Source organism: Alexandromys fortis, unplaced genomic scaffold (assembly GCF_014885135.2).
Source record: "Alexandromys fortis isolate MF-2015 unplaced genomic scaffold, M_Fortis_MF-2015_v1.1 scaffold_222, whole genome shotgun sequence".
In the NCBI taxonomy this organism is placed as follows: Eukaryota; Metazoa; Chordata; class Mammalia; order Rodentia; family Cricetidae; genus Alexandromys; species Alexandromys fortis.
This window is the reverse complement of record NW_026068108.1, coordinates 281,791-300,723: the sequence shown is the minus strand read 5'-3', so window position 1 is coordinate 300,723 and position 18,933 is coordinate 281,791. Positions and strand designations below refer to the sequence as shown.

The following is an 18,933-nucleotide window of genomic DNA, read 5'->3' as shown; positions in this document are numbered from 1 at the left end:
TCTCTCTCTCTCTCTCTCTCTCTCTCTCTCTCTCTCTCTCTGTCTTCTGTGGTCACACCTTTTTAGAACTGGGCAAATACAATAAGTTATCTGTTATACACTTAGAAGTAACAGCTTTTGGGGGCTCAGCAGGCAAAGGCACTTGACATCAAGCCCGAGAACCTGTTTGATCTCCAGAACCCGCAAAAGTGGAAGGAAAGAACCAGCTCTGTCAAATTGTCCTCTGACCTCTGCATGTACTACATGGCATGTGTGTCCCCAACCAGTAAATGAATTTACCATTTCTTTCTTTCTTTTTTTTTTTTTTTTCCAGACAGGGTTTCTCTTTGGAGCCTGTCCTGGAACTAGCTCTTGTAGACCAGGCTGGTCTCGAACTCACAGAGATCTGCCTGCCTCTGCCTCCTGAGTGCTGGGATTAAAGGCGTGTGCCACCATTGCCCGGCGAATTTTACAATTTTTAAAAAAGTAATAGGTTTTTGTGAAGCTGAAGACTGCCTCTAAATATTGTTCACATGATGCTGCTTGCGCTAAGATTCCAGTGTTTTTTAAAAGGATCCAACATGTTTGGCTTGAGTTTTTAAATTATAACTTTATGTATTTTAATTGTGTATACCAATCAGTCTCTTAAAACAACTCTTCAGAAAGAGACCTTTCTGATGAAAGATTTTAAAGTCGTCTTCTAGCCTTTCATAAGTTTCTCTGTGACTAGTCACGATCTTTTTTAACCCTTCAGTCTTATTCTAAAACAAAATGGGCAATTGGCATTTAAATGCCTCTGTATATCGGTAATAAGCAGATAACAACCTGATGGAGGAAGTAAAAGTTGTCAGCTCCTCATTAGCTTGACTGGCAGGCTTGTTTTACGCAGGGAGCTTTGACATTTAGTCTCCAGGTTACAACCTTGTTTTCACTCGTTCCTCCTTCCTCTCCCTCCTTCCCTTCACCCTCTTTTTATTTCTCTGAGTCAGGGTATCATGTACCCTAGGTTGGTACAGCGCAGAGGTTGGCCTTGATCTCTTGTGTTCACTTGAGTGCTAGGATCCAGGAGTAGGCCATCATACCCAGCTACTTTTTTCCTTTTTGAGGTATTTGTTTTTTTTTTTTTTTTTTTTATTTTTGCATGTTATATATAAATGTTTCTGATGCTTTATTTTCATTTTTTTTTCTTAGTTGAAAGGAGTTATGCATTGTCAGTGGAAAAGTTTGAGACTATTGCTAGTCCCCCAAAGAAGTCCTTAGTACAGAGATGGCTTGCAGCAGGCTGTGTAGCGCCATGAGACCCACCCTAGGCAGCTTAGAGTTTATTGCTCTGCATCTTCAGCACGCTAGGCAAAACCTTCCTTCTGAAATTTATGTTTCTGTCATTAGCACTGATTGGTGTTTTCATAGTCATCGGTCAGCCAGCAAATCCTTTTGAGCATATATTCACGCTAGGACGGGTGCCATAAAGGTGTAACTGTCACGCACGTGTGTCACATACTTTGACTGAATTCACACTTTTTATTGGTCTTATTTCTTGTGAGAATTGCTTTTCTGTACATTTTTGTTAGTTAATGTGAGAAAGCCCTAACTATAAACAGTTAACCTTTTGTGGTGGGTATTGTAAGTTCTGGGTGTCTGTGATATGATTGTTTTCTGAGTTTGAGTTCAGCTGAGCTGTGGTGTGTTACCAATAGTGGAATAAAATTGGCCTGATTTGAACTTGCTCTTGTAGCAGGGTTATTCTTAATGTGGAAAGAATTTTAGGGAATCTTTTTGTACACAATTTCGGATAGAACTTTGTAAAAAGTTAGACCAGGTGTTTTTAAAGAGCTGTAATATAACTGGCTGTGGTGGATTACATTTATGATTCCTGCACTCACGAAGCCAAGGTAGGAGGATTGTGAGTTCAAGACCAGAATGGGCTGCACACTGAGACTCTGTAAAGCGGAACTGCCATGTATAAATTAAGAGTTTGAGAAGGAAGATTATTTTAGCACTTAAAATGGAAGTAGCTGGTATAGTTTTCAAAATTAGCCATTGCAAGTCAAGAAAGTATAAATGACCACAGAAGTCTTGCTCTATGTGAGTTCCTATTGATTGTAGTATTTATTATAATTCCCAACAGTTTTTAGGATAGTAAGTAACTAAAATTCATGATATTTCTCCTTTTAAGAATTTTGTGCTTTGAGAATTTAATATTTTTAAGGTAGAATATTCTGATTTTACATAACATAGTGTATAAACCCTAGAGGAGAGATTGTCAATGATGTTTTTAAACCCAGAGAGATTAAGAAAATATAATGGAAACTAGAAATCCCAGGATGTATTTTATAGTTAATAAGCTCTGTGAATGCAGTCAGGCTGGTAAGGACTGTCAGTGGGTCGGGGGTGCTAGAGAGCCTAGGGGTCCTGAGTCTCATCATCTTGTCCTCAGTGCCAGAAAGCATACTAGCTAAAGCTTTTACAGTATAAGGAAGAAAAGAGATTTTTAATAAAGTTTAAATTTATTCAGACAAGAAAATACCATAGCTTTGATAGAATACCCCAAATCATGACCACTTTTAAGAGAAGGAAAGAAAATAAAAGATAAAAGAAAAATAAGATACTTGGTTAAGCTGCAGTAGTGATGGCATAGGATAGAAGGTGAGACCAGGCATCCCATTTACAGTCATAAACCCAGACAACATCTCCAGACAGTCATATACGTGGTCAGAGTTTGAAAAGGAGACAGCGGTCCCTACAAAGCCAGAAACGTGGCAGTGTTAGGCCATCTCAAGGTCTACCCATGAAGGTTTATCCCTCCAGCCCTTGTGGTAACTGAAGTGTTGCAGGGCATTGTATTTGTCTTAAATACTAAGTTGTTGCTAAAACATTTAAGACACTCAAGACTTTCCCTTTGTTTTAGGACTTGTTTTTAGTGTAGTGTAAGACTGCAATCAAATTAAAATACCTTCCCGCAATGCTTCAACTTAACCCTTGGGAAATGGGAACTCTCCAGTCTACTCCAATTTTGAAATGCTTAACCATGTTTTGTCTGAGGGCCCTGAATGGTGACAGTCTTCCCTGCCAGTTATCGACTAGGTGGGAGTGGCTCTCAGCTCCCTGCCCTCAGTGCCGAGCACACAGTGGGTATTCTGTTTCCTTGACCATCACTTTTGCTGTTGTATTTCTTTTCTTAGTTATTTAAAGTGTTCTATGGAGGAATGCTCAAAAGAAGAAAACCCAGAAAATTTTGGCACTGAATTACTTTAAACAGTCCTTTGGGGACACTTTCTTCTTGTGTTACAAAATATAATATTTTTAATTTAATTATTTTGACAAATTTTCTTTATTCCCAATACAATGATCCCAAACATTTTATGATTTCCACAGCTGCAGCAACAAGAGGAGCTTGTTATTTTAAACGGAGGCTGAAGACACTGTAGACTTAGCAGACATAAGAGAAAGTGGAGAAGGTAGAGGATGGAGTTGCAGACTCTACAGGAGGCTCTTAAAGTGGAAATTCAGGTTCACCAGGTATGTTGTGATTGGCTGCCCATCTCTACTGTGTTGCTAAGGAGACAGGCCCAGCTCTGTGTTTTGGTCAAGTTATACAGTCATTCTAAGACTTACCCAATGACCACGATGCTCTACAAATGCACTCCTACTGCCTTTATGACCTTTTAGAAGATATTCCTGACATCTTTTCCAGAAAAAAAGAGCTGGAAATATTTTTTTTTTATTTCCTCAAGGGATTTAGAAAAAACAACTCCTTTTGCAGTTTTCTGACCTGAAGGCCTTCTGTACATGTGATACCTTCCTTGTCTTTTTTATTATTATTATTTTAATTTTTTTAATTTTTGATCTTTTGAGACAGGGCCTCACTAGGTTGAATTGGTTGGCCTGGCACTCCCCCATGAACTACATCGACCTTGAACTTGTGTCTGTCCCCATGCCTCTGCTTCCCCAGTGCTGAGTTTCCTGTATTTAAGCCAAGTGTGTATATACTTACTACACATGTGCTCATCTGTGCCTCGTCTCAGTCTTTTTTGTTCCTTTTTCATGATTCCAATCTTGGGTAAAGAAAACCTGGTTGCTGTCTTCAGTATTTAAAATGTTATAATCTTTACATTTTTATCTCAGATAAAATGTATACCTTAAAAATGTAAACCTTAAAAGTATAATTATAAAATGTATATATAAATTTTATATTTATTTTATACAGTTATTACTATAGTATTATAACCTTAATAAAACACTTAATATTTATTTTAATTTGTGTATGTTGACATGAATATATGAAAATAGGCATATAATTATACTCAAGATAGAAAATAAATCATTAACATTTATTGTATAAATAGACTATTACTGTTGGTTTCTTTTTTAGATATCAGTTAGGGATTAGGGTTGAGGCTCATAAATAAACATACATATGCATAATCCTTGGTATTCAAAAGTGATAAATGATGATTTGGCTGTTTTTGACCATAGAACATTTGTGAATGTGGGGTGGACTGGACGGATGAAGGGAACTTTGGTTTGAACGCAGGCCTTTGCACGTGTCAGTGACCACTCTACCACTGCATTCAGGGTAGAATATATTTTAGTTTTAGTTTCACTTCAAACTCTTGTCAGTCTCCCTTGTTCACAAGTCTGAATATACATTACTTTTTAAAAAGGTTTTTTTTTTTTTAAAAAAAAAAAGATTTATTTATTATGTATACAGTGTTTTGCCGACATGTATGCCCGCACACCAGAAGAGGGCACTAGATCTCATTACAGACGGTTGGGAGCCACCATGTGGTTGCTGGGAATTGAACTCGGGTCCTCTGAGCCATCTCTCCAGTCCCTAAACGGGTTTGTTTTGGCGTATAATTTCTTCTGTTTTTTTCTTATTTGAGCTAATGCAGCATTGATTTCTGAAATTGTTGGGATATATATTGGGATTTTGACAATTACTGGGTTTTCCTATTGCCCAAGAATTAATGGGGATTAGAACTGATAGGAAAGCTTCAAAGTCGCCTGCTGTGTATGTTGTTGTTTTCTTTGAACAACGTGGAACTCTGAAAATCCCAGCTGCTGATCTGGACCTTGTAGATCTCCTGCTCAGCAGCTGCCCTGCAGAGCAAGCTTCTCTTAGTAAACAATACGGTAATGAACATCTTTATTTGGTCTTTATTAAGAAGAGTAAAAATTTATTCTTAAAACCAACTTTTTTTGGATAAAATAATTTTAAAAATTATTCTTTTATATGTATGGCATGTATTTGCACCGTATGTATGCCTGGTGTCTCTGGAACCCTGGGCAAGATATCAGATCCCCTGGAACTGGAGGTACCCAGGGTTTTATGAATGCTGGGGATTGAACTAGGGTCCTCCGGGAAAGCAGCCATCTTAGCTCCTGGATGAAATTTTTTTTTCTTATTTATTTATTTATTTATTAAAGATTTCTGTCTCTTCCCCACCACCGCCTCCCCTTTCCCTCCCCTTCCCCCATGGATGAAAATATTTTAACATCAAGGAATAGTGAACCTATTTCAGATTAGTGGAAAGTAACAGAACTTAAATTCATAATTGTTTAAAGCTGATCTCACCAGTATTTTGGGAATAAAGTAACAATTTGAAATCTATTTGAATCAAAGATAATTTTATGGTAGTATATGTGATTTCTAGAATTTTTTTCTCTTCTTAAGAAATTTTAGAATACAGTTTATATTCTTTTAATTCTTCATCCTAAGATACATGTCCCAAATAAATATTTCTTGAAAGAATTGTCTATAAATGAACTTTAAGAAAAAAAAGATTTATTTATCATGTATACAGTGTTCTGTGTGCATGTCTGCAGGCCAGAAGAGGGCACCAGATCTCATTACAGATGGTTGTGAGCCATCATGTTGTTGCTGGGAATTGAACTCAGGACCCCTGGAAGAACAGCCAGTGTTCATAACTTCTGAGTCATCTCTCTAGCTCCTAAATTGAACTTTCTTAGTATTATCTTATTTCATAATTTGAAATCAGGTATACCACTTACATAAACATAACAATTTTTAAAAATTTAGACTTCATGATAATGTTTTAAAGTCCAGTTAAAATGTATAATTAGGGTCCTCAAAGTGGCTTAGTGGGGAAGGGTGCTTACCGCCAAGCTTATGTTATGAGTTCAGTCCCTGGGATCTGCCTAGCAGAGGCAGAACTGAGTACTGAAAATTGTTCTCTGACTTCCGTTTGTGGGTGCACATGTGCCCACCTTACCCCCCCTCTATTTCTCCCTCTAAATAAAAATAATAAAATAGTTGGGCAGTGGTGGCACACGCCTTTCATCCTAGTACTCAGGAGACAGAAGCAGGCTGATTGTCATGAGTTTGAGGCCAGCCAGGTCTATAGAGCAAGTTCCAGGAAGTCAGAGCTATTGTACAGAGAAACTCTGTCTAGGAATTTCAAATAAAGTAATAAATTATTCTTGTTGATTCAAGGGATATGTATTCTTCTAGGTATTTTAAACACTCTGAATATTAGCTGTCAACCTGTTTATATATTTGACCATTTTTTTAAATATTTATTTATTACGTATACAATATTCTGTGTGTATGCCAACAGGCCAGAAGAGGGCATCAGATCTCATTTCAGATGGTTGTGAGCTACCATGTGGTTGCTGGGAATTGAACTCAGGACTTTTGGAAGAGCAGGCTCTTAATCTCTGAGCCATCTCTCCAGCCCCTTGACTATTTGTTTTAAATATAAAGTTATAGCCTTTTAAGTTAGTTAAATATTTTCTATTTTATGTATATATGTGTGTGTACCTGAGTATGTTACATGCAGTGGATGCTCTACTAGGTTAGAAGTCAGTGTCAGATCCCATGAAACTGGAGTTACAGGCATTGTGAGCCTCCTTACGTTGGTGCTGGGAAATAAACCTGGGTCCACCGCAAGAACAGCAAATAATCTTGGCTGCTAAGTCATCTCTTTAGCCCCAGAATTATAGTCCTATTTTCATCTTTAATTATTGTACATTTTATTTGTACAATTTCTTACCAATTAATATATTTAAAATTATTTATTATTTGTGAGTGTATGTATGCATGTGTGTACATGATGTGTTTTTATGGGCATGCATGCCATGGTGTTTGTGTGGAAGACAGAAGATAATTTTATGGAATTGTTTTTTTTTTTTTCACCTTTCTGTGAATTCAGAGCTTGTTTTGTGTGGGTATGTGTCTGTGCATTCACACAGGGAAAAATTGGACATTGGATATCTTTCTCTATCGCTGTTCAACTTTTCTTTTGAGACAGGGTCTCTCACAGAACCTGAAGCTTACTGATTGGCTAGACTGACTGACAGTGAAGTTCCAGATCCTCCTGTCTCTCTGTCTCAGTTCTGGAGCTGGGGCTCGGTTTCAGAAAACTTTATTTAAGGAACAGGTGGTAGTCTGGATTTGTCAGCTTGGCCAGCTTTTCTTTTTTCTTTCTTTTTTTTTTTTTTCCTAAACTTTTTTAAAGATTTATTTATTTATTTCTTATGTAGACAACATTCTGCCTCCATGTATGCCCGCATGCCAGAGGAGGGCGCCAGATCTTATTACAGATGGTTGTGAGCCACCATGTGGTTGCTGGGAATTGAACTCAGGACCTCTAGAAGAGCAGCCAGGGCTCTTAACCACTGAGCCATCTTTCTAGCCCGGCTGTTGTTTTCTTATCATGGAAAATGACATCAGTCATTCAGTGGAAAATTTGGTAATGCAATTCCAGTATAAAATCACCTGGGATTTGGGTGGTCTAGTAAGTTCCTCATTTTATCTTGTTTGTATGAATGTGGTTTAACTGCTTATACACAGAAAAGCTGATTGATTGATTTATTTCCTGCAGAAGTGGATTTTACTAGTCAGTTTTTAAATTCTAGTGCCATGGGGGTATATTGATTGCTTAGAGGTTAAAACACTTGTTGCTTTTGCAGAAACCAGGTTTGATCCCTAGAACCCACGTTCATAGCCATCTGTAACTCTAATTCTAGGGGATCTGACACCCACCTCTGACACCTGAGGATAATAGGAGTGAATGTGGTGCAAACATGAAGCAGAATATCATACACATACTTACATGCAAGTAGACAACTTGCATTATCTATTAAATAAATAGATATCAATTAAAAACTCCAGTGTTATGGAAGAAAAGCTCTTTCAGTCCCAAAATAAATTTACAGATAATAGTCAGTTCTGCAGTAACAAAATCAAAAAAAAAAAAAAACACTCGGACTTTATTTTTTATTTTATTTTTTTCGAGACAGGGTTTCTTTGTTGTAGTCTTGGCTATCCTGGAACTCACTCTGTAGACCAGGCTGGCTTCGAACTCACAGAGATCCGCCTGCCTCTGCCTCCCGAGTGCTGGGATTAAAGGCGTGCGCTACTGTTGCCCAGCTTTATTTATTTTTTTTTGAAGTGTTATTACACTTATCTTCTATGTGTGAGAGCTTGCATGTCACAGGACACATGTAGACATCAGAAGGTTCTCTGCTTCTACCAGGTTGTTTCTCGGGGCAGAGCTAAAGTTGTGAGTTTTGGGTGGAAATGGCCTTTGTTCACTCAGCCATCTCCCCAGCCCAAAATCAGCTTATAAAACTGAAGTGTAGTTAGATGTGTAAGGATTTATACGTCCATTCTGTGGAGCTTGTAGATGCTGCATTACTTTACAGATTTAGATGAGGCTGCTGAAGAGCTAGTTTTGTCAAATGTGACACGGAATTTCATCGTGTATGCTTTGTGTATTTGATGGCCTCAGCTATCCATGATGTAGTTTACTACCAGGAAGAAAGGCTTCTGTCCAGTTAGAACACAGGTCATTCCCCGGGTGTTTCTTAGGCTTTTGCAGCCTGGTCTTAAAGTTTGTCCACTGTGTTTTTTACATAGCAGTTGAAGCAGCAAAGCTGAGTTGGTACTCATTGCTTTAGAAAGAGGCACAATAATAGCAGGACTTGGTAGCTGACTGCTGGACAATTAAGAATTAAAGGGATCGACAAGATGCCTAAATGGATAGAGGGCCCTATTACCAAGCCCAAAGATTTTAATTCCCGGGACTCACATGGTAGAAAGAGAGAACTAACATTTGAAAGTGATCCTTTGACTTCCACATGTGCATCATGGCACATGTGCACATGCCCTCTCAAAATATTTTAAATAATATATTTAATTTAATATATAAATGAATAAAATATTTAATTTTAAAATATCTAAAATAAAATATTTAAGAAAAATAAATGTTAAATAAAATATTCAATTAAATATTAAATAAGTAAAAATATTTAATAGAAAGTACTAAGCCAGGTAGTGGCAGCACACGCCTTTAACCAGCACTCCTGAGGCAGAGGCAGGCAGATCACTGTGAGTTCAAGGCCAGCCTGATCTACGGAGCCTAGGACAGTAGGACTGCACAAAAGCATTTTGTCTCGGGGGAGGAGGAAAAGAAAGAAGGAAGGAAGGAAGGAAGGAAGGAAGGAAGGAAGGAAGGAAGGAAGGAAGGAAGGAAAGAATAAAAAAATCTAAAAGATATAAGGGCTCATAACATTGCAGTTTGGGGCTTTTTGCAAGTCATATTATTATATAGTATTATATATTAATCCATATTATTACACCTCAAACTATAAAAGCTTGGTTTCTAGATGAGTGTGTTGTGAATTTTATATTTTTTCTAATAACATTTTAAAAGCGTCTTATTATTCAAAGAGTGTGATAACTCTTTCTATTATTATATAAAAAATTCACTGGAAAATAGCTAATTGTAGGTATCTAGCCTTGGGTTTTAGGGGGCAGCCTTTTTGTATTTCTTTATCATTTAAATTCCTCTGTCCACTGTTATTGTTACTCTTGGGGTTTTTTTTTTTTTTTGCCAGTTTGACTAGGTCAGATGACATTTATTTATTATTTGATGTGTTCGAGTGTTTTGTCTGCATGTATATTTGCACCATATGTATGCCTGATGCCTACAGAAGCCAGAAGAGGGACTTGGAGTCTCTGGGACTGCAGTTCCAGGTGGTTGAGAGCTGACAGAACAAAGTCAGGAGGCTCCTTCTATGTAGGATCCAGACCAAAAGACCTGCCAGACCTGTAGTTGCTGTCTACAAACAGCTTCTCTTTTGTCTGGGTTGGTGTCTTTGTAGACCTTGACTAGGTAGGAATCCAGCTGGTGATAATATCTGACAGGGGTATTTGGCCTTTGGAGCACGCTGCTTATTTTTTTGTTTTGTTTTGTTTTGTGTTATTTGTTTGTTTGTTTGTTTAAGACAGGGTCTCACTGGATAGCTCTGGCTGTCTGGAACTCACTACGTAGACCAGGCTGGCCTCAAATACACAGAGATCCACTTCCCTCTGCCTCCTGTTTGCTGGGATCAAAGGCGTGCACCTGCTTATTTAAATTGCAGAAGTCACTGACCTCTGTACTGACAAATAGGTACTTTTTCATTTGAATATAAAAGTATAGTTGATTATTATGTTACAAAGAATACTTCATTAGTCTTTTACAGACATCATCAAAACTTTTGGTCTACTTTGATGGTGCTACTGAATTAATTTTATTTGTGTGTGTGTGTCCAAACCTAAGTAGCCATAGGAGTTAATGTGTGAGACTGACAGTTTTTTTTTCTCTCTTTATTACCAGAAACTGGTTGCTCAAATGAAGCAGGATCCACAGGTAAAAAAATCCTTTTGTTAGTAACTTGATTTTTAAACATTAAAAACAATCAAAAATGACAATAAAGTAGTAAAATGCAGTTGTTAGTTAATTTTTTTTTTTTTTTTTGGTTTTTCGAGACAGGGTTTCTCTGTGGTTTTGGAGCCTATCCTGGAACTAGCTCTGTAGACCAGGCTGGCCTCGAACTCACAGAGATCCACCTGCCTCTGCCTCCCGAGTGCTGGGATTAAAGGCATGTGCCACCATCGTCCAGCAAGTGTTTGGTTTTTTTTTTTTTTTTTTTTTTAAAGAAGCTTCATATGACTACAATTTCTTGCTTTAAAAAACTTCTTTTGAAGTTGGGGTGGGATGGTGGTGGTGGCCAGCCTGGTCTGTAGAGTGAGTACAAACAAGCACACAGCTTTTGGGACTCTAGACAACATTCAGACTCCATCCTCCTCCCTTGACCTCCCTTGACCTCTCCAATGGTGAGGTCATGGACCTGGTTTAGATTAAATTCACACATTCACAATTAATCAGACTCTTAAACTCAAATCTCATTGAAATGCTCCCAAACCTTTTTTAATTGTGTAGCGTTTATATATATAGGACACCTAAATACTGAATTTAACCACATTTAGAAAAATTTTAGAATAATTTATAAAAATACTTGAAATTTGCATTTTGTTTTGTTTTTTTCTTTTGGGACACGATCTCATGTTCCAGAATAGCCCTAAATGTCATATATAGCTAAAGATGACATTGGCTTCCTAACCCTCTTACCTCTAACTTTCAAGTTCTGAGGCTATAGGTCTATGCCAGCATACCTGGCTTCAAAATGTTTATCTTTAAAAGAGGATTTCAGAAGTATCTTATATAATATAATAATTTATAAAATTATAAATTTAATATTTATAGTAGTTTCATTTTATTTTCTTCTATAGAGGATTCTCTCTCTCTCTCTTTCTCTCTCTTTTCTTTCTTTTTTTTTTTTTTCTTCTGAGACAGGGTTTCTCTGTAGCTTTGGAGCCTGTCCTGGAACTAGCTCTTGTAGACCAGGCTGGCCTCGAACTCGCAAAGAGCTGCCTGCCTCTACCTCCCCAGTATCCCCAGTGCTGGGATTAAAGGTGTGCACCGCCACAGCCCAGCAGGAGATTTCTTTCTCCAAAGTTACCTTGATTCTTATTATTATTCAGGTAGTGACTTCTTGGCACCTATTAGACAGTGGATCATATATTCCTGTCTATAAAGTAAAAAAAAATTCTTGAAGCCGGGCGTTGGTGGCGCACACCTTTAATCCCAGCACTAGGGAGGCAGAGGCAGGCAGATCTCTGGGAGTTCGAGGCCAGCCTGGTCTACAAGAGCTAGTTCCGGGACAGGCACCAAAGCTACAGAGAAACCCTGTCTAGAAAAACAAAACAAAAAAATTCTTGAAGAGTGGTACTAAGGCAGATTAATTGTTTTTTTTTTTGAAGTTGTGTGCAATATTCATCTCAAGGACTCAATGGTCTTGACTGTTGTATTTTAATCCAATACATTGACTCTGAGAAGTAGCTGTTGTGGCCACATTTATTCCTATCTGACATCTACCTTCCATGAGAAACATCCCTTTTTTAATTTTTATTTAGTGTGTCCACAATTTAAATTGAATTTTAGGGAACCAGATGGCAATACATTGCCAAGTCCTTTCTATTTAATGTGGTGATCTACATTGTCAGTAACAGAGCGGCAGTTCTGATACTCATGATCATCACCTAGAAAATCTGAGGGTCAGTAACTTATTGGGCAACAATTTGGGTACCTTCAGAAAAACCTTATATCAAATACAACTGAAAAATCCCAAATGAGGTAAGCCTAGTACAGTAAGAAGCTGAGCAGACAGGGAAACGAGGAGCTATGTATGAAACAAGTAAGTCTCTCACTGGGGTGACATTCACTTTCCTGCTCTGTTAAACATTTGAAAACTTTAATATCCCACCCCCTACCTCCACCCCCGCAAAAGGCAGACTCACTTAGTGTATTTCGTCTAAAATAGTACTCTCTTTTCGATTCCTAGAATTTCAGCATGTTGATTTGAATGATATGCTGTTAAAGCAGTTACATTGCTGACAGCTTTCCAAATCTAGGCTAAAATAACAAATGTATTTTACTAAATAAGAGCGAGGACAAGTAGAGAAAAGCCTCTTATCTTTGTTGATAATGCCGCTAAGCAGCGGGGTAGCATTCTTTAACCTCCATTTCCCTGTTTTTGTCTGATTAGTGGAGCTTTAGATTTTCTGTCAACTGATACGTTCTATGAAGAATAACAATATTTTAGGACATAGGGAGCTGTTAGAGTGCAAGATGAGGATATATAAACTTCCTGTAATTTACAGCGGTTGTGAGGAAGCCACCCTTCTGTTTGAGGGGTCTATGTTATGATTTAATGCATGGGAAACTGATGCTAAAGGTTGCTTCATCACTGTTAATGCAGTATGTGCACAGTCTTCCTGATACTATCATGTTAACAAATGAATATCTTTCTCACAGATATTTTTTCTTTCCAATCAGAATGCTGACTTAAAGAAACAGCTTCATGAACTCCAAGCCAAAATCACAGCTTTGAGTGAGAAACAGGTAGGGAAAGGCGGGGACATATTTTTAACATTGTGTTCTAAAGATATGTGTGCTTGAAGCTTCTAAGAGAACCGCTGTTATTCTTCATGTGTGAAAATAAGTGTGGGCAGCCAGACTCAGTTTAATTTTGTTTGAGCTATTTATCTATTTTTATTTTTGGTTGAAATCAGTCTCTAGAGTATCCCGTAAGTATATGCTACTGGCAGATACTTAAAGGCAATGTGGCAGGCTGCCGTTAACTGTGTGAATTAAACTGTAGTTTACCCACAGGGGAAGGGGCAAAGAAAGTGGGAATGTGCGATGTGGAGTCCTGTAGTGGCTGTGTCGGCTTCTTCACTGTTTAAAGGTTTCACCTACTAGGTAGCTCACTATGTAGGTCTCCTGTTATAAGTATTGTAGACTTCTGTGCTAATGTTTATAGGATGCTGACCTACTATTTGAAAAACTCTTTGATGGAATTTGTTAGAGTTACTCTATGTAGGGCAAGAGAAGAGCATCTTATGTTTTGTACAAGGAGCTTGCTTTGGTCGGTCACTTTGCTTCCACTTTCCCAACTGGGGCAATTTCTGCCACCAGGTGGAGTGTCGGTGGTGTCCCCAGTCCGTGTCTGGTAATCTAATGAAGCATCCCTTTTCTTCTTTGCTCACTCCTCTCTCTGGTTAAAAGAGCAGTTTCTGTCTTGGAGTTAAGAGCAAAGAACTCTGAAACAGTTGGCAGTTTAGTGCTAGTGAAGTCTTACTGAAGAGTTGTCGAAACAGTTTTAAATAACTGAGTTTTATGTTGTTGTCTAAATAATAGCAACAAATAATTTCTCCTGCAGATTTCTGATCATGTTTTTCATTTCATTGAAGGGAGAAATAAAACCTTGAGAACCACAGATAGTTAATCTTCTAAGCCAAAGATGAACCGCTGTTTTTGATTCCTCTCTCCTTAATGCTTCCCAGTCTTGTCTCTCCACAGACAGGAGGTGTTTTAGATTAGGAAAAGCAGAGTCAAACTGGGAGGTGATAGGCTACAGAGGCAGAGACAAATCTGTAAGAGAAAATGTAAACAGGCCTTGCTAGCATGTGACTTGGTTCTCTAAAGTATGTTGTGACAGTGTCTGGCATTAGAGCCCTGTTAGTTCTGAGCCTTCTTATAGTTGCAGGGTTCCTTTGACAAAATGCCAATAAGTAAGTCACTTTTGCTGAAAGTTCCAACGAATTCTAGCAGGGAAAGAAGTTGAAAATGATTAGTGGGGTGGGGGTGGGAAATGATTTTACGAAGTTAAAAGAATTCAAGGCTGCATTTCAGAGAAATGTGCAATCAAAGAAAAATTTACATTTATTTGAAAATTTTGTTTGTGACAACTAATGTGAAGGTTTGTGTTTTAGTCACTGTCCTGTAGCTGTGAAAGACACCATGACCAAGGCAGCTCTTAGAAAGGGAACATCGAATTGGGGCTTGTTTGCCATTTCAAAGGGTTAGCATGGTCCTGGAGCCACAAGTAAGAGCAACACTGGTTCACAGGCAGAGTATGGAGTAGGGAAGGAAGAGGGTCGGGAGAGAGACCGGGCCTGGCATGGGCTTCAGAAACCTCACCCCCCCCCCCCACATACACTTTCTCTAACAAGGCTATATCTCCATATCCTTCTAATTCTTTCAAAGAGTTCCATTCCCTGGCGACTAAGCATCCAAATATATGAGCCTATAGAGGCCATTCTTATTCAAACCACCTCAGTTTGGTTTATTCTGTAACTTCTTATTCCTAACTGACCTCATCTAGCTTCAGAAAGACCTTCGACTGAGATGCAGTCTTGCAGTTTTTATATTTGCCTAGCTGTAAAATAGCCTTCTTGATAGACTAGGATAGGACAGCGTCTAAAGAAGGGGCAGCTGTTGAATGTGAACACTGGCTCTTCCTCACAGTGCAACAGGAAACCTTGCTGTTGTTCATTAGACTATAATCTGAAATTTTACTTTATAACAAATTTCTAATGCCACCTGTTTGTTTTCCCTTGTCAAAAGACCACTTAGATGGGGCTGGAGAGAGGGCTCAGCAGTTCAGAGCATTGGCTGCTTTTCTGAGTTCAGTTCCTATAACCACGTGGTGGCTCACAACCATCTATAGTGGGATATGAGGCCCTCTTCTGGCCTAAAGTTGATAGAGCATGCATATACATAAAATAAATAAAAATCTTTAAAAAAAAAAAGACTACTTAGACTTTGGCAAAACTTTTCCTTTCCTCTTAGTAACTAAAATCTGAATTATCTTATTCATGAGTAATAGTTTAACTTAACATTATGTTTTTGTTGTGAGAAAAAGTTAAATACAGAGAAGTCTGAAAAATAATGTCATAATAACAGTTAAAGATTTAACCCTTTTTTTTCTTAGTTAGTTTGTTTTTTGAGACAGGGATTCTCTGTGTAACCCTGGAACTCTGTAGACCAGGCTAGCCTTGAACTCACAGAGATCCATCTGCCTCTACCTCCCACTGTTGAGATTAAAGGCATACGCCACCACAGCCCAGATCTCTATACATTTTTATATATTTATAAAGTTAATTATACAAATAAAATATAAATATTTTCTTACTTTTTCTTTATTAAAGAAATACAACATTGCAGATAGTCATCAATTCTTATAGTAGACTTACTATTTCTTATTAATCTAACTTTAGTCTTTGATAGTGCTTTGGGAAAATAACAGTTTTTAGTGAATATCCTCTATGGCTAAAACTCAATGAATTTCTTTGAATGCTTGTTCGGAAGTTTCTGGTGCTTTCAAACTGTAGTTTGAGATTCCTAAATAGAAATTCTAAGGTGAATTTAGAAGGCAGCTTCACCTACAGGGATTCATTTTTTCTCTGTCAGTTTTAACTCAAAACATTCCTAGACTTAGTTGGCTAAATAAGCTGTATGCTGTGTAGCCAATTAAAATCGTGATTTAGTGACATAGAATAGCTTCTGCTCAGAGGCATTTATGACTTTATGTATATCACATGTGTGTTGGAATGCAAATGTGTATGAAAACAGTATCAATAAAAATGTTGGAAGGTATTTTTCAAAATCTCCATAGTGCATATTTTTTGTTTGTTTGTTTGTTTGTTTGAGACAGGGTTTCTCTCTAATAGTCCTGGCTGTCCTGGTTTGTAGACCAGGCTGACCTTGAACTCACTGAGGTCCGCCTGTCTCTGCCTCCCAATGCTGGGATTGAAGTTGTGAGCCACCACTGCCTGACCATTGTTTCATTTTTTAAGATAGGGAAATAAATAAGAAACATTATTTTAAAAAATTTTTTTACACCAATCTTTGGTTTACCTGGAATAGTTAGCATTTGAAAACCTTATGACATTCTCTTCATAATAGATGGTTCACTCTAATCAGAGAATTCAACTATTTCGAAGCATAGTGGGGCTAAAGTGTGGAAGCAGTTATTCATTTCCTGAACAGGAGCCTTCTCATTCTGCACTTCCCCTCCATTTATATCTGACAGGCAATATGTGGTCCGTGGCGGAATAGAGAGATTCTGATTCCAGAGCCAAAATGCTCAGTTGTTTTGGTGTTCTGTTTTAATTTTAATTTCCTGTAGAAGCGATCTTTTTCTTCTTCTTTTTTCCTCTTGACAGTTCTGGGGAGGGAACCCAGGGCTTTGCGCGTGTTAAGCAAGCTCATTCTTATAGCTGCGCTACACCTCTGCCTAACAGGCAGTCTGCGCGCTCCAAAGTATGTGTCTTGTCCTGGGAGGGTTTAGCCCAAAGTTGGTTTTCTCTGCCTCAGTTTGCCAGCCTTCCTCTCTGGATTCACCTTATTGTTGGAAGTTGTTGCTTCCTCCCCCCCCCCCCCCCCCCCCCCCCCCCCCCCCCCCCCCCAGTAGCCTGAAGCCGTCTCCACTCCTGATCTCACTGAAGCCTCTGTTTGTTCTCTATGGCTAATGCCATTTACCCTCAAGTTTGTGAATGGCTGAAACCCCCACATAAAGATGGCTTAGCCAGGCACACTTCTACCTCCCTGCACCCAGAAGCTCTGAGGTGGACAGGCTGGAAAGAGTTCCCCAGTGTCAGCGACCCAGGCACTTCCTGTGCTGTTGCTCTGCGGTTCTCAGCATGAAGCTTCACATCAGAGTCCAAAATAGCAGCTCCATCTGGTGAGAAGAGGAATCAACAGAGAAGGCCCCCCCCCTTTTCTTTTCTTTTCTTTTCTTTTCTTTTCTTTTCTTTTCTTTTCTTTTCTTTTCTTTTCTTTTCTTCCTTCCTTCCTTCCTTCCTTCCTTCCTTTTTCTTTCTTTCTTTCTTTCTTTCTTTCTTTCTTTCTTTCTTTCTTTCTTTCTTTCTTTCTTTCTTTCTTTCTTTTTAAGGATGTTTCCTGGGCTTTATGTACCTTTCCAGTTAAACCTCCTTGACTTGAACTTAGTCACATGACCTCCCTCATTGCAGGGAAGACCGGGAAGTGTAGTTTATTTCTGGATTAGGTGCTGTACCCTGCAGCTAAATGGTTTCTCCCACGGTAGCATATCACAATCTGTGATCACGCGTCTACTTATAATTACTGTTTTTAAAATGTCTTACTGAATGGTCCTGAGAGTGGAAATGAGGGTGGTTTTGATTCTTTTGCCTGCACTTGGGACCCTTTTTCTCCTACTGGGTTGTTTGGCCCAGCCTTGATGTGAGGGTTTGTGTCTGGTTTTATTGTGTCCTGTTGTGCTGTATTCTGTAGATATTCCTGTAGGCCTGGGGAAGAAGGTAGGTGGGGGTGGGGGGCTGGGAGGAATGGAGAGGGGAGCTGTGGTTGGGATGTATGATTGTGTGAGAGATGAATAAATGAATTCGAGTTGTCAGGCTTGGCTACAGGTGCCTTTACCTTCTGGGCTGTCTTGTCGGTCCGTTTGTAATATTTGACAGAAAATAGTATGTACCACAGAAAAAAGCTTGTATTTCTTGAACAAATTTTATCTGACTGATCTTCTCTACTTACAGTTAATTTTTTTTTTTTAATTTTAAAGAACCGTGTGTCTTGCTTTTTAGACTTAATGTATTAGGAGCATTTTCTTGTTTTTTGAATGTTCTTTTTGTTTGTTTTGGAGGCAGGGTTTTACTACATTGCCCTGTAGGCTGCCCAGGAATTCACTGTGTAGACCAGATAGGCCTTGAGCTCAGCCTCATCTGCCTTTGCCTCCTGAGTGCAGGGATCAAAGGTGTGTATCATCATCACTCCTGTCTTTGATGTTCTTTTAAAACATGAATTTTCACAGCTTCAAATATTTGTCTGACTAGTCATAATTTAAGAATGTTTCCCTATTGATGATAGTTGTTTTCCTATTATGAATATTTTTTATAACTAATACCTTTTTATGTAAATCTGTCATTGCTCTGATTGTCTTAATAAATTCCTAGATGTGTACTGGACATATTGATCAGCTCTTATCATAACAGTTCTATGCAACAAACTAGTTTTACTGAGTAACTTTAATGGTGTACTTATTTCCCCACTAGATCTGCAGATCACGTAAGAGTTTTTTTTTGATCCAGGCTGACTTTGGTCAGACAGATCTGCTTCTGATTTGGGGTTGGCTGGGCCTGCCTTTGTGATTGTAGGAATGCTTATATTTACCTTATTTCTTCTGAAGCCTAGCATGAAGTATTCCTAGGCATACTTATTTCATGCTTTAATGCCAGAGCACAAGGCCAACCAAACTACCAAAATTCACACTGAGATTCTG

At 38.4% G+C, this 18,933-nt stretch overlaps 1 protein-coding gene across 18 annotated transcripts in view; it reads left to right on the top strand.

Moving 5' to 3' along the window:
- The window catches only part of Phf21a (PHD finger protein 21A), a 165,807-nt gene that overhangs the window by 34,186 nt on the left and 112,688 nt on the right, over window positions 1-18,933 (top strand). For 12 of the 18 annotated variants that reach the window (XM_050124346.1, XM_050124344.1, XM_050124347.1 and 9 more), the window contains 3 exons: window positions 3,355-3,498; window positions 10,608-10,640; window positions 13,149-13,235. In XM_050124346.1, the coding sequence (XP_049980303.1) occupies window positions 3,445-3,498; window positions 10,608-10,640; window positions 13,149-13,235 (174 nt within the window). In that variant the 5' untranslated portion in view covers window positions 3,355-3,444. The remainder of the gene's footprint in view (window positions 1-3,354; window positions 3,499-10,607; window positions 10,641-13,148; window positions 13,236-18,933) is intronic. The other 6 variants (XM_050124359.1, XM_050124353.1, XM_050124352.1 and 3 more) reach the window with 1 other exon arrangement.